This window comes from Bipolaris victoriae (genome assembly GCF_000527765.1).
Source record: "Bipolaris victoriae FI3 unplaced genomic scaffold scaffold_47, whole genome shotgun sequence".
NCBI classification, from domain to species: domain Eukaryota; kingdom Fungi; phylum Ascomycota; class Dothideomycetes; order Pleosporales; family Pleosporaceae; genus Bipolaris; species Bipolaris victoriae.
The window spans coordinates 116,527-130,399 of record NW_014575345.1 but is presented as its reverse complement, the minus strand read 5'-3'; the positions used below and the strand labels follow the sequence as shown (position 1 = coordinate 130,399).

General features: G+C 52.1%; 6 protein-coding genes across 6 annotated transcripts; 1 reads left to right on the top strand and 5 right to left on the bottom strand.

Moving 5' to 3' along the window:
* Nucleotides 1–1,356: 1,356 nt before the first annotated feature.
* On the bottom strand, nucleotides 1,357–2,428 carry COCVIDRAFT_38208 (hypothetical protein; the record flags this gene model as incomplete). The annotated part of the gene is made up of 2 exons (XM_014700674.1): nucleotides 1,357–2,289; nucleotides 2,339–2,428. 2 exons carry the CDS (start codon nucleotides 2,426–2,428, stop codon nucleotides 1,357–1,359), a joined length of 1,023 nt encoding a protein of 340 aa, XP_014556160.1.
* Nucleotides 2,429–2,749: 321 nt separating this feature from the next.
* Nucleotides 2,750–3,923, bottom strand: COCVIDRAFT_100622 (hypothetical protein; the record flags this gene model as incomplete). Its single annotated transcript, XM_014700673.1, has 7 exons — nucleotides 2,750–2,874; nucleotides 2,925–3,218; nucleotides 3,265–3,298; nucleotides 3,348–3,455; nucleotides 3,505–3,545; nucleotides 3,595–3,617; nucleotides 3,664–3,923. 7 exons carry the CDS (start codon nucleotides 3,921–3,923, stop codon nucleotides 2,750–2,752), a joined length of 885 nt encoding a protein of 294 aa, XP_014556159.1.
* A 620-nt stretch (nucleotides 3,924–4,543) lies between these two features.
* On the bottom strand, nucleotides 4,544–6,373 carry COCVIDRAFT_100570 (hypothetical protein; the record flags this gene model as incomplete). Its single annotated transcript, XM_014700672.1, has 4 exons — nucleotides 4,544–4,591; nucleotides 4,640–4,732; nucleotides 4,779–4,820; nucleotides 5,096–6,373. 4 exons carry the CDS (start codon nucleotides 6,371–6,373, stop codon nucleotides 4,544–4,546), a joined length of 1,461 nt encoding a protein of 486 aa, XP_014556158.1.
* Nucleotides 6,374–7,314: 941 nt separating this feature from the next.
* COCVIDRAFT_27046 (hypothetical protein) lies at nucleotides 7,315–9,690 on the top strand (the record flags this gene model as incomplete). The annotated part of the gene is made up of 1 exon (XM_014700671.1): nucleotides 7,315–9,690. The coding sequence occupies one exon, from the start codon at nucleotides 7,315–7,317 to the stop codon at nucleotides 9,688–9,690; it is 2,376 nt and encodes a 791-aa protein (XP_014556157.1).
* A 372-nt stretch (nucleotides 9,691–10,062) lies between these two features.
* COCVIDRAFT_38204 (hypothetical protein) lies at nucleotides 10,063–11,063 on the bottom strand (the record flags this gene model as incomplete). The annotated part of the gene is made up of 4 exons (XM_014700670.1): nucleotides 10,063–10,111; nucleotides 10,175–10,603; nucleotides 10,663–10,769; nucleotides 11,031–11,063. The coding sequence occupies 4 exons, from the start codon at nucleotides 11,061–11,063 to the stop codon at nucleotides 10,063–10,065; spliced, it is 618 nt and encodes a 205-aa protein (XP_014556156.1).
* Nucleotides 11,064–11,637: 574 nt separating this feature from the next.
* Nucleotides 11,638–13,297, bottom strand: COCVIDRAFT_38203 (hypothetical protein; the record flags this gene model as incomplete). Its single annotated transcript, XM_014700669.1, has 2 exons — nucleotides 11,638–12,319; nucleotides 12,459–13,297. 2 exons carry the CDS (start codon nucleotides 13,295–13,297, stop codon nucleotides 11,638–11,640), a joined length of 1,521 nt encoding a protein of 506 aa, XP_014556155.1.
* Nucleotides 13,298–13,873: the final 576 nt, after the last annotated feature.

The following is a 13,873-nucleotide window of genomic DNA, read 5'->3' as shown; positions in this document are numbered from 1 at the left end:
CGGAATTCAATCAACTATTCCAGCCAAGCTTTGTAAACCCGCAACACGCCATCCAACAGGATTCCAGCAAACCAAGCCACAGCCATTCCCCTAAACACCCATTGTTGATTACCTCCCGATCGCCATCACCAGCACGCATGCCGACAGCACAAGCCACACCAACCCGCAAAGCGCCCCCGCCGTAAGAATCGTGATGTTGGGTTATCCCGCAAGCGGGGGCAGACGAACTCATACATACGATCCCTAACCCACATTGTGACGTTGTAAATATTATCCAAGAAAGGCAGTATCGCAGGCCAAGCGAAAGAAAACTTAATCAAAGTCGATGCCGTGTGTTCCAAACACTCCCAAAACGATTTTTCCTCATATCGTCGTTCGCGCGCGAGACACTGGCGATACATGAATATACGCCATTCCTCGTGTTGCTGGGTGGTCCACTCCGCTCGTTCGCTGTTGAACTGGCGCCATAGGGCTGTTATTTCGTCCAGGGTGTGGTATGTATCGATTGAACGGGGGAAGTGGGTTGCCATTAGATTGGTGCCTGTTTAAATGAACGCTAGAGGGAGGGGGGTTGACGGGGAAGGTGGCTGGGGGGGCAAGCTGATGTAGATCTAGCGCTAGTATCGTCTAAACGGGTATATGTATCTGTTTTCGATATGCTCGCCAAGTATGAAGAAGTGATGGGTTGGACGAGGGACTAACGGCGGGTCTGCGGCGCTTGTGGAGCGGGGGTGATCCTGTATCGCTATGGTATGCAAACTTTCACGTTGGCTAGAGTTGTGCGTTACGGTTCCTCTTAAAATTTCACAATTGCCGTATCGGAAGATGACTGCGATTTTGATGCTTGGATGTATTCGCTGGTATAAGCTGTACGCTGGGGCCTTGAAGCCTAGCTCTACAGTACTACTAATCTAAGTTAGGGTTTAGGTGTCCTAGGGCGCTTCGCAAAGCGCTATACAGCTACCTAGCCATTTAGCTATACATTTAGCGTTGGTAATAGATTATAGCTAAGCTACTTTAAGCTCAGTATAAATATCCTTCTTGTTTAGTATTTCTGGTAAGTAGACTTTAGAAAGTACCTATAGTTGCGTAGGGTGTCCTACGATATAGCAATGGACGTTATTGAATATGATTGAATACGAAAATTCGAAATAGAGTAGAGTAAAAAAGGTATGTAAACAGGCAGAAGAAAAACCGGTACCCAGTGTCCCAAAGCCCTGCTAATCAAACATACAAGAAAAGAAAAGGAACCCATAACCCATAACTCATATCCCCGCAAACCATCATAATCATACATCCCAACTCCACCTACTTGAAACGCCACAGTGAAATGCATCTCCTAAACCCATCGCCCCCTTAGTTGTACTGCCGACTCTTAGCCGCCCACTCCTCCTCCTTCGCCTTCTTCGCCGCCTCAAGCCTCTTCAACTCCCTCGTCACACCCCCAGAAGCCCTCCACCAAAGATCCGTGCCACTCCGAATCAGTCTCTCAGCCGCACTCGTCGGTCCATCAACCGCCGGCCTGACATCGAGGTAGAAAACCGGTTCACCAGTGGGTTCAGGCGCACCCTCATAGTAATCAATTACGTAGCGGACTTCCTTACACCCCTTCTCATTGCACCGCTCAACGAACCAGTCATGGCGATCGAAGGGGGGGTTCGTGCCAAACTGCTCAGGCATGACGTATCCGAGCCACTGCAGAATCTGCGACTTGGGCGTGGGCTCCGTAGGCCGACCCGTGAAGCGGAGTAGCTTTGGGGGCGGGATATCCTTGTCATCCCAGGTCGTCGTATCAAACGGATCGTCGGCGGTGCCAAGCAGGAAATTCGCTACGTCCTCACCCTTCTTGCAGATCTGATAGCCTTCGGCAAGGCCACGCGAGAAGCGGCGTTCCCAGCCCATAATTTCGGCCCAGGCGCCTTCGTTGAGAAAATTGTGCACGCCGACCATGCTTTCGACGGCCGTGATATCGGTGTCGGTGTAGCCTTTGCGGAGCATGGCGTTGTACATTTGTTGTGGGGAGGGGTATTCCCAGAGGGAACCGTCTCCTTTGGGGATGGTGGAGGTTTCGCGCTCCAGAGGGAGGTTGTGGACTTGTTTGTCTGCACGTTCGTTGGAGAGGTCGGCGAACATGTTGTTGAGGGGGTTTAGGCGGGAGAGTAGGCCGGTCTTTGGTGGTTCGGAGGGACCAGAAGAAGATTTCTCAGGTGGGACGTAGGGGCAGGCGCTTTGAGATGTCTTCTCTGCGACGACGGGTGGTGCGGCTTTCTTGTGCATGGGACATTCGGGCTGGAGGCATTGTCAGAGGCGCAGATGCAAATAGTGTTGTTATACATACAAGAGGCTCCATACTGCCTCGTGGCATTGGATGCGGTGCATTGCGCACAGCAGGCGCAGAGGATGTAGTGTCTGCCCAAAACCAACCCATTTTTGATTGCTGTATGTAAAGAAGAAGAAAAGTGTTTCTGGGAAAAAGCAGGGAAGAATACACAGGGCTGAAGAAGATGCGACGGGTGGCGGAGATTGTCGGGAGAAACAAATTCGTGCAGGGTTCGCATCGTCATCGCTCCAAGTATGTCATCCGCGCTCCGATTGGCTGCCCGCCTCAACACATCCATGTACATAGTAATACCACATTTGGATATGTTTTGTATTTATGTTGATCCTCAAAAATAGTACACATGCTTGACTGTTTATTCTACAAGTTTTGCTGTCAAAAAGTCGCTGAGCCCTCTATTTTCATCTTCCTCTACGATGCTGCCGCCTTTGCCAGTTGTCCAGTACCCCGTGAGCTGAAGATGGCCATGATACCAAAACTTCCATAGAAGAGAACCATGGGGTATGCTACCAAGCCTCGCATTGATGTCATGCGGCCTGTGACTTAGTTAGCATATGCATTATCTAGAATTTAAAAGCAAACTTACCAACAACGGTAAACATTGAACTCGAACTGTACGAGCACCATGTGATTGCCAGGCTCGTAAGAAGATATCCGAACAACCCGTCAAGTGGGACAATGATTCCGAAAATGGCGACCAATACGAGAGGGAGCAGGCAATAACCTAGGACGGACGCCGATCGCGGAAAGGTCAATGAGGAACCTAGGTGCGACCCATGTGGGTGACCATGATCTCCAGGTGTCGCCTCAACCGTGTTGACAGGAGGGGACATGAGAGAAAGGATCTGGTGAAGTAGGATGGTGCCTACAAATGCCAATCCTGTATACTGTCAATTACCGCATATACACAGAGCAAATACACATACCATATATGTAACCAAAGTGGAGTTTACCAGACAACTAACAGCAGTTAGCTCATGCTCTCCATGAAACGACGTGCCTTGCATACCAATAACGACGTGCCAAATATTAAGAAGAAAAGAATCGGGCCAGCTACGTCGCTATCATCCATAATGTGCTGATCGATACGGCCGAAAGGGTTCAGAACGGCCAATGTCTGCACAGTATTAGCCTAGCACCACAAGCAAGTATTACCCACAACCCACCTTCATTTGTATATGCTTAAAGTTCACTCCTAGCTCTTCCACTGCGTTTTGTCAGCTTGCGCGTATGCTCAGGTTTTCGGCGCGGCGTACGTAGTGGGGGTTCTCCTTCGTATCTGCCCATTGTTAGCAAGGTTTCATGTCGAAACGTTGTTTACATACCCCTCTGTGCCAAATGCTGCCAACCAGCCTGTACGTAGGCCTGATGTACCCATTCCCATCTGTCCGCTCACTCCTGGAGCCGAAAACCCAGCGCCATACTGAGAAGGATATGCCTGGCTCGCTGGCGCGCCATAGTTTGCTTGGAAGGGTGTAGAGTGCCCAGATACTGGTTGATTCGAGAAGGACGAGGAGTAGAATTGGAGGTTTTGTGCATTGCCTGCACCATATTGGGGGTTCTGTCCGTAGCCGTATTGGGCCATTTTGCGAAATTCCGATCGTGGGCGCGGTGTTTGGAGGGAGGAAACGTGTCGAGGGGGGTCAATTGAATAGGAGGGTAATTAGGATGCCTGGCGGAGCTGTCGCGGAGGAGCCTTGGTTCAAGTTATTACGTGGGGCAACGGTCGACGTCACTGTGGACTATTGAGCTGCAAGGACAGATCGCATCGAAAGCGGGATGGATAGAAGGGTAGCGGGTTTGTTTGCCAGGATGCCAGGAAAGCAGTGGTTGTGTTCGCAGTGTTGCGGCTCAGATGCGACAGCCACATGTCATCGTGTGCATCGGCGCTTTCCCGTCTTCATTCGCCGATTTGGCTTAGTCATAGCTCATGGTTACAACACGCCGAATAAGGTAGGTCTACGCTAATTCAGAGGCACGCTAAATCTCCTGTTAGGAGTCAAGGATGAATCACCATGTCTAACAAGCAGCGTTTTCGTATAATTTTTTATTCATTTGGTTCTCTTTTGGTGGAGAGGGGTATTCAATATTGCTAACAAGAGGAGAGTCATTATTCATATTCAGAATTCTCGCATCAATCATAAACAGCACCTGGCTGTGGCCCTATAGCAGGCATAGTGTCCCTAGAAGTGTCACTCGGGCATTTTAATACATTTCTACAGTTCTTCGCGAAGTGTAGTTGCACCAGTCACACTAGGAGTAGTCAGTATGGAGAATACCCTTGCCATGATATGTACGCACCATGGTGTCAGAAGAAGCGTCGTTGTCTTCACGGCAATATTCATTGTTGCACTTCTTGCAGGTCCGAATAAAGAGTTCCTTGCAAGTGATGCACTGCCAGATATTAGTATAATAAGATTCGGGGCACAGGGGTACATACCGTATGGCCACAGCCGAAACAGTCACGTCGCACACCGATAATCTGCGAGTCTCCATGTTAGCCTATTTCTTGTCTATAGACGGAGCACATACCTCGACGCGCAAGTGGCGATTTCCAGGTTGCAATTATCCAATAACCAGGCTCCACGGCTAGTCTAGAGAAGACTAGGTTCCGGAATCCAGCTACTTCGTAACGGCCTCAAGGTAATCTCGCTCCCCGCGCGTCAAGGTAGGGTTTCACCCCCACATCCCGTTGCTGCCAGCACCAGCCATCATTTCTGAAGGCAGGCACTCTTCCACGCAGAGGTCCATAAATACCTTGGTCTTTTGCTTCGGGAGCATTCGAGTGGTCCCATCGGATTGAAGGTTCTCTACAATCTCGGTTTGTTGCAATTCCGTACGTTGGGCGGTAGCTGGAACCACGTAACAATCTTCATCCCACCACTTGTGACACCTCTCGCACCAGCGACCTCTGAGGCAGTCTTCGCATCGTACTATGAGAGGTGGAGAGGCGGTTCCGTCAAGGGTATGTGGTATCTGAGCAGCACGGACAGTGCTGCCATGCAGCGGAACGGGACTCAGTAGTGGGTGATGGGCCGGGCTCGAGCTACCGAACACGGCTGGTCCTTCAGGGGAGGAATGGCATGTCTCACAGCCAGATGGTCCCAGGGCAACAGTGGCAATCGAAGGCCGAAGGAAAGCTGCTGGATGATGAGCTCCCGCAACTGAAGGGTCCCTAATGTACGCTTTGCTTGGGTCGTGGCGTGGACCTCTGCAAAGAACGGCATCGAAAGCAATGATACCGGCACACTCCTGGAGTATCTCTGCCCACTCCGGAGAGGGACGCTTTGATATGATCTTTCCGGATGATTTGTACCATTTGTCTTCTGTCCGTGACAGTGCAACGTCCAATGCTTGCTGTGATTTCTCGTTCCACTGTGCTCCAATCTGCGCTCCTCTTGACGACATCACTCCTCTGGATACGGGCGACGGCTGCCTTTTTGTCGGAGGCGATGCAGGACGCGGAGGAGGATCGCGGGATCCAAAGAGATAGATGCCCTTGACTCGAGGGGTGCCCTCAGGTCTTGACGGACGTACGGCATATCGCATGTATTGTTGGAGTTTGCGTTCGTTCAAATTCTTGACTTCACGAATAGAGAGTATGCGTACGTTGAACCTCTCTTCTGTGAGCAGGTCTTTGACGAGCTCTGCTGTTACGCTGAGCCCGTCTAGGACCAAAGTGTGCACATTCTGAAGGACGTGGATCTTTTCAAGCCTGTTGAAGATGTGTCGTAGAAGACCGCTGTAGAAGTCATCTTCGGTGAGGGCTTCATCCATGCGTTTAGCACGGAAATTGACGCCGCCGACGTCCAGAGGGCCCTCAAAGGGTACAATGGCGGACTTGACGGTTGAGAGATCAAGGTAGCGGAAAGCCTCGGGGGAATGAATGATGGCATGGAGGGACTTTGAGGTCCGGGACAGATTACGGAGAGCAGAGACGGGGAGGTATGGGGCAGTTTGACGCAGAATTAAGGTATTAGAGAGAAGGTCCGCCAGGGAGGTAGGAAGGTCGTGGGTGAATGTAGCCGGGCCCATGGCGAAAGGTCAAGGGAGGGCAGAGAGAGAAGCAAGCTGGGCAGGCGGATTAGACGGGTACTCACCGAATCTTTATGACAGCGAAGAAGGTTGCCCAGACTGGGGGGCACGTGCCCTTGATCTGACGCTGCAGGAGGGTGCTTGGGATGAGCAAGAGGATCGACTAATGGACGTTGAGACACTGCAGAGGTTGGTTGGGGTTGCGCCGGACGTGGGGTGCGCGGCCCCTGTGGCGATCGCAAATACAAGACCCTGCCAAGCGGGGGGACAGCCAGCAATTCGCAGATACCTGCAAGATCAGGCGGCGATGAAGCATGCCTTGGAACACATTTTGCAGCCAAGGCCGTGTCCAAAGGCTTAGGTGTTTGACACCGGAAACATTAGCAAGCCGCTGCTGCGGCATCCCAAGCGGGCGCCGTGACACTGCCAGACGGGCTATCTGCCCCGCCTTGGCCAGTTACGGCAATGAATCGCCATATCGAAACATGGAGGCACATTGAGTAGTGACCGGCAATACTGCATAGCCCCTCGCGACTAATGCACGCCTAGAGACTGAAGGCCGAAGGTGGATGGGCCCAAAGATGTAGTTGAAACGAGTCCTTCCCCGCCATTCACCGGAACCTCCCCACGCTGCACGCCGCACACTGCACGCGTCTCCCACGCGCGTCGCCGCCTTATCGATAAGCATCGCATCGCATCGCGGCTCGGAGTTACTCAACTAGTCAGTCCTACGCCTACTAGCAGAGGTAAGCTATGACGCCACTCATCACCGAAGCTTCGAGCAGAGCCGCATATGTCAGCCGTCGTTGACTGACAGAACTACTACTACTACTAGACTTGGTGCACATCTGCCACCGCCTCATGTAGGGTTGTGTTAGTAGAGTCCTTGCTGGTTATTGTCATCATCTCTCTTTTTCTTTTCTTTACGATACCCCTCCGCTATGAATCCCGAGATAGACCCCGCAGCAGCAGAGCTCAAATGGTCCGGCCAGTACAAACTCGCTAGTGCAACCCGAAATGCGCTTCCTGGCGACAAAGTCCTCCTGCCGCCCTCAGCGCTAGAACAGCTGCTTGCTGCGGCACCCGTAGTCCATGTCGATGCGAACCAACCCCACTTGACCGCTTTCGATCCCTTCAATCCATATACCTTCAACGCCGAGCGACATGCGCGGGCGCAAGCACAGGACCGATTCCAGCAACTACCCCACCCTCTTACCTTCCGTCTGGTAAACCCGGATAATGGCCGAGCCGTACACGCAGGCATTCGCGAGTTTTCGGCGGAAGAGGGCGAGATTGTGCTGAGCAGCTTTCTGAAAGAGGCCTTGGGCATCCAAGAGCAATCTGCAGAGCCCTCGAGAAATGCGAGCCCACATGATGACAAAGATGGAGATCATACCATGGAAACCGGAGTAGACGAGACACTTGGCAGTGGCAGCAATAGCGACGCCGCTATCAAAATCACCGTGCATGCCAAGCAGCTACCCAAGGGCGCCTTTGTGAAGCTGCGGCCTCTGGAAGCAGGCTACGACCCCGAAGACTGGAAGTCGCTACTCGAAGAACATCTACGATCCAACTTTACAACGTTGACAAATGGCGAGATTCTAGTCGTGCATGGCGGTCGAGGAGTCGGCGGCAAACGCGAGGAGTTCCGCTTCTTGATCGACGGCTTCAAGCCTGAGGGAGAGGGAATATGCGTCGTAGATACGGATCTAGAGGTTGATATTGAACCTCTGAACGAAGAGCAGGCACACGAAACTTTGAAGAGGATAGCAGCTAAGAGGCACCGTGCGCCTGGCACTGAACAAGGCAGTTCAACCGGTGGCACTGTTGATATATTCAATGCACAATCTGGGCAGATACTCGAAGGCGAGTACGTTGACTTTGAGTTAGCGTCCTGGGACCGATCTCAAGGGTTGGAGATCTTGTTAGATGAGGTTGACGATGAAGATGAGATTGATCTTTTCGTTAGCCCCTTCTCTTCACGCCAGAGAGTTCGTCCTCGGGAAGAGGAGCACGTCTTTGCAGATCTGTCTAGTCAATACCCCAAACGCATACGATTACAACCTACGAACATCGAGCTCGAAGAAGCAGAAGCAATATGGATCTCAGTGCACGCATATCCATCCGCATCACCCTCCACCACACCGAAGCCCTTCCGCCTGAGGGTCTCAATATTCGATCCAAAGGCCGAAGTCGAAAGCAAGACTGAAGGTTCACCCGAAGTTGGAGAAGACGAAGTAATCTGTAAAAACTGCAAGCAAATCGTCCCCAAAAGCTCCTTATTCCTCCACGAAAACTTTTGCCTGCGAAACAACATCCTCTGCCCCCAAGGCTGCAGCCAAGTATTCCAAAAGCGCTCAAAAGCCTACGAAACCCACTGGCACTGCCCCCATGACACTTTTACAGGAAACACGCCCCTCAGCCACCAGAAACACGACGCATACTACCACACCCCGCAAACCTGTACCGCATGCTCCCTCCCCTTCCCCTCCCTCCCCACCCTCGCCCACCACAAAACAACCTTGTGCCCAGCGAAACTCATCCTCTGCCGCTTCTGCCACCTGCAAGTCGCGCAAGAAGGCGATCCAAACGATCAATCGCCCGAACTCCTCCTCTCAGGTCTAACCCCCCACGAACTCGCCGACGGAGGCCGCACTACAGAATGCCACTTGTGCGCCAAAATCATCCGCTTCAGAGACATGGACACGCATCTCCGCCACCACGATCTCGAGCGCCTATCCCGCCCACCGCCACGCCTCTGCCGCAACGTGAATTGCGGGCGCACGCAGGACGGCGCAGCAAAAAACGGCGATACACGTGCGGGAACCCGCAAAGGCCAGGGCCCAGGCAACGACATCGGACTCTGCAGCACATGCTTTGGCCCCCTATACGTCTCCCTCCACGACCCAGAAGGCAAAGCCCTCCGCCGCCGCATCGAACGCCGCTACCTAAGCCAACTCCTCACCGGCTGCGCCAAACCCTGGTGCAAAAACGAATATTGTCGCTCTGGCCGCAAGAATCTCGGCCAACCGGATCAGTCCGTTGCAACCAAAGATGCCATTCCTCTAGTCAAACCTTTCTTGCAGGGTATGGATGGAAAGGGGTACGATACCCCACTCCATTTTTGCGTCGATGAGCGCGCGCAAAAGTGCAGGGGGCTGGCGGAGATGATGGCGGCGGAGAAGGGGATAGAGGGCAAGGGGGGTTATGCGCTCGAATGGTGTGTTGCGGCGCTTGAGGCTGAGGGAGGCGATTTGGATAGGGCGAGGAGTTGGCTTAAGGGGTGGGCGCCGCAGAGGGCCGAGGCGGGGCAGTGAAAGGCAATGTTGTATGATGACGGGCATGTACTAGCATAGAATATCGATAAGATACCCTGTACTAATCAACAAGAAATGCTGTGTACAATTCAAGCAGACTGATTCTTTCACTTATCATGTCATTCAAACAAGTTGGATTGCTTTCGTTACCAACTTCAATCGTACCTCATTCATAAGGCTGGTCCTTAAATGGCTTCAAATATCGCCGTTTCCCTTTCAACTCCTGTACAAGTCCCTGCACGTTAGTGCCCCGATGCCAAATCATTTATGCTTTTTTTTTCTCCCTTCGTCATGTCCAACACCCCCCTTCCATCCGCGTCAGTCCGGGTATATTTATTCGCTGAAGCGTGCACTGAATGGCTGCGTCGTCTATTACTTGGACTCTGCCTCCTTGGAGTGGCGGTCGTGCTCGTCAATGTCGCTACAGATATATGTCAGTGGGTCTGTCCATGCCAAATCTACATATGCGGTATATAAAACGTACGTAGCTTCCCAAGGGTAGTTGATCCAAACATCGCCTACGGTCCTGGCGGCAATGTAACGGCCCTGGAGAATCTCCTGGGGCAGTTGGCCCTTCTTCGCCTTGTCCTTGTTGTGTAGAACAAAGATGGAGAACTTGGTCTTCTCGCCCTCGCGTCCCAGTTTCTTGACGGCTGCCTCGACGTCCTTTTCCAGCTCCCTGACGGCGTACTCGAGCGTTGTGCGGGTGTCATCTACCTCATCGACAATGAGGACGTTCTTGCCAATCAGGTTGGCCATCTCGAGCGAGGACAGGTCTAGCCATTGTGTGCGTGTGACTTTTGTGCCGGGGGTTTCGACTTCGGAATCGGGGCCTGAGCCAAGCTGCTCGTAGAGGGAGAGACCGATAGCTTGAATGGGAATGTTGGGGCTACCGGGCTTCTTGAGGAAAGATCTGGGGTGGGGATGTTAGGCTCGTGTGCTGTAAGGTTCAAACAGAGTGTGAGCGCATACCGCAGAATGCGCGCAGGGACGTAGCCTCCGCCGCCAATAGCGATCATGAGGTTGGGCTGGAACTCATTAAGGATCTTGTCAGCTGCCTCTTGGCAGAGCTTGTGGACCTGTGGAGAGTATATGTCAGTGTCTGGCTGGAACCTGGAACCTAAGAGTGCTGCGCTCCGACTCAGTACCACAACGACATGACTGGAGACGTTGACCAAGGTCTTGCTGTGCGCATGCTGCGCTCGTCAAGAACACAAAGACCGTGCGACTCTCGGAAGTAAGCACTCGTGAACTATCCTTGCCTGCCCACAAGTATACAAGGGAAGCGCATGAGCGTGGGCATGCGCGGGGTGCATGGTTGCACATGAGCAGCCACTTACCTGGTTGTACGTGACGTAAACCTTCTCAACCATTGTCGCGGATTGTTCAAATTGCCTTTGGTCTTGTAACTGGATATCGAAATGTCAAGAGAAAGGCGTAGACAAGCGGCGAAAATTGTTCTCGAGAAAATAAAGGAAAAAAAAAAGTCTGTAGCCGCGGTAGCAGTCAAAATAGTTACCTACTTAGGTAGGCAAGGTTAGAGCGGCGAAGGCCGAAATTCAATGGGTGGGGTTTCCCTGTGCCCCGCGCTATGTCAGGAGCCAATCAGGTGACCACAGGGCGTTTGATGCAGGCAATTGCTTGTATGATTATTTCACCACCCAAACAAAAACTCCGACACACTGTCAAGAGTGGAAAACAACCCTAGTGGTAGCATGACAGGTCTAAAATTTGCCTCCCATTGCTTCTGCTGAGCAATCTTGGTAATAGTCTAACTCTAGTTTTTTATGGTGGCGAAGTAGTGCCAGCGGTCGCCAACAAAAATGGTAACGTGACCACTACAAGACTTCCATACAACGACCATCACGCCTGCAAGGATATCCGGGTGACCATATCATATTTCAAGAATCATGTCCCTGTTCACATTGACAGAAGCCAGTGAGCATACTAACTCGAGATTTGAATCGTTCCGTGCTTGAAAGAGAAGTTTCCTGTTGTTGGCCGAACGAAGCTTTCGTGGAAACACAGCAGATATATATTTTCAGCCATTACTCTGACGACATACCTTTCATTGACCATCAAAGGCTCTGTAGGAATATCGACATTTGTGACTTCGCTGTGGGGATCGAAAGTCATTGGTGTGCAGGCTGCTTTATCTTGGGTACCCATGTAGGTGATGATATTTAAGGTTTCCATGGACGGATGAAATCCATAACAAGTATCCTTCCACCAAGAAGATCGATAGTTGTCAATGCCACGGGGGCTATTACTGTGATATATCGGGTCTTCCCATACTCTCAAGTCGTTGGTCTGTGTATCGAATCTAAGGAGTAGAGAGGCAATCGAAGGGTTAATTAGTTGTGAGTTTGGATTCCTTGCGTCCACACGTGCCGCAAAGACGTTGCCTGAATCGTCTACTGCGACAAAGGGCGTTACGCCATGCCAAACCAAAAGTGGTTTGAGCTCTGGAAGACGTGGAGAGAAAGAGCTAATGTAATCGCCCCGAAAAGTGTATGTGGCACATGCAACCAGGGATCGGTTTGGTGTTTCTGTAGGGGTATCCATGACGAACATGAGGATGATTGTCTCGCTCTCGGGTTGTAAGAGAGGTACTATGTGTAGCAATCCGCTAGAGAACTGGTTAGCTGTGCATGCTGTCACCTGTAGTTTGTAGCTGTGCTGCATGGGCAAGGCCTGAGCCGGCTGCTGCAATAGATATTCTTGTCTGGCAAAGGTAGTGGTAGTAGCAGGCAATCCATGGCACTCACCTCGGGCCGTGCGTGCCAAGAAATATGTCAGAGTCATGGCTAATGATGAACGATGTTCCCCGCTGTGTATTGTAGTCCCAGATGAAGACGGATATGTGCATGTCAAGCGAGGCAAGGCAGGCTACGGTACTCCGACGACAAGTCACGTTCTGCAGGTAGCTTGCGGAAGGCACCGTGAATCTCTTTCGGTGCGAGAGGGTGGCCACGTCGTAGACGTAACACACGTTGGCAGCAGTGACAAGCACCACGATTTGGTCTGAAAGTACCAGGTCAATAAGTTGTTCACGTGCTTCTCCGGCTAGTTGGCCTACTTTCCAATCGTGTAGATGGAATATATGGGCAACACGTATTGGCGATGTCTGCGGGGTCCCGGACAGCCATGCAAAGTAGTCACCACGCAGGCTGGGACGGGCTATTCGATTGTCTGACGTTATCTTGTAAATGCCGAGTGGTCTCCCGGTACGGAAGCGGTGGATTCTCCTGGCTGCGCACTGGCGTAAAGTGCCATGTTCGAAGTCTTTGGGATTCGCCGTACCCTGATACCATGAGTTGAGGCCGGCAGTGAGCACAGAAGGACTTTGAAGAATATGGCGCCAGCGGGCTGAGACTATTTGGAAGCGATAAGGGGCGGCGGGATCCAAGTGAGTGAAGATGTGAGCGACCAACTCGATGGGCAGGCGGCCAATGATATCAAACTTGAATGAGCGGGAGCCGGTCAGAGCATGGAGGTACCTCCACTCGTGGGGAGTCAGCTCTGCCGTCAAGAGGGCCAGGGCATGCTGTCTCTGGGCGTGATTGAAACGGGTGAAGGTTTGGACGAAATCGGCCATGATGACCATGGGCGGATTAGTCAAGAGGGGCAATTGGAAGGTTGGTCGAGAGCTGACGGGGACGGGGGATGGAGTCGAGGGTTCGGCGGGTGACGTTTGGCAGGGGGAGGGAGGGAGCACGGGGCAGCCATGGCGAGTCAGGCAGCAGGTGTGGCGACGGGGAGAGAGGGAAGGGGGGGAGTGGGAGGGGAGTGGAGGAAGGAAGGAGAGGTGCAGGACAGATGCTTACATACGACATGCACGTACATATGTAGTGTATGTGGGTGTGGGTGTGGGTGAAGGTGAAGGTGTAGTAGTAGTAGAGCGATGGCGGTGGTACATAGATAGTTGCATGGTAGACGCATGCATGCAGCCATACTACTTACATGCTACATAGATACATACTACTTACACAGCACAGTACGTACGTACATGATGCATACGTATACTACTAGACAGATGATAGTAATAACAAGAATAATAATACAACAGAGCATGTACATACTTACTTGGCCCTCGCCGACCCCGCACCGGAAACGGCTGGTGTTTTCGCCAGATTGTCGACGGCGTTTCAGTGCATCGGCCTTGGGATCCGCCATGGTTCTG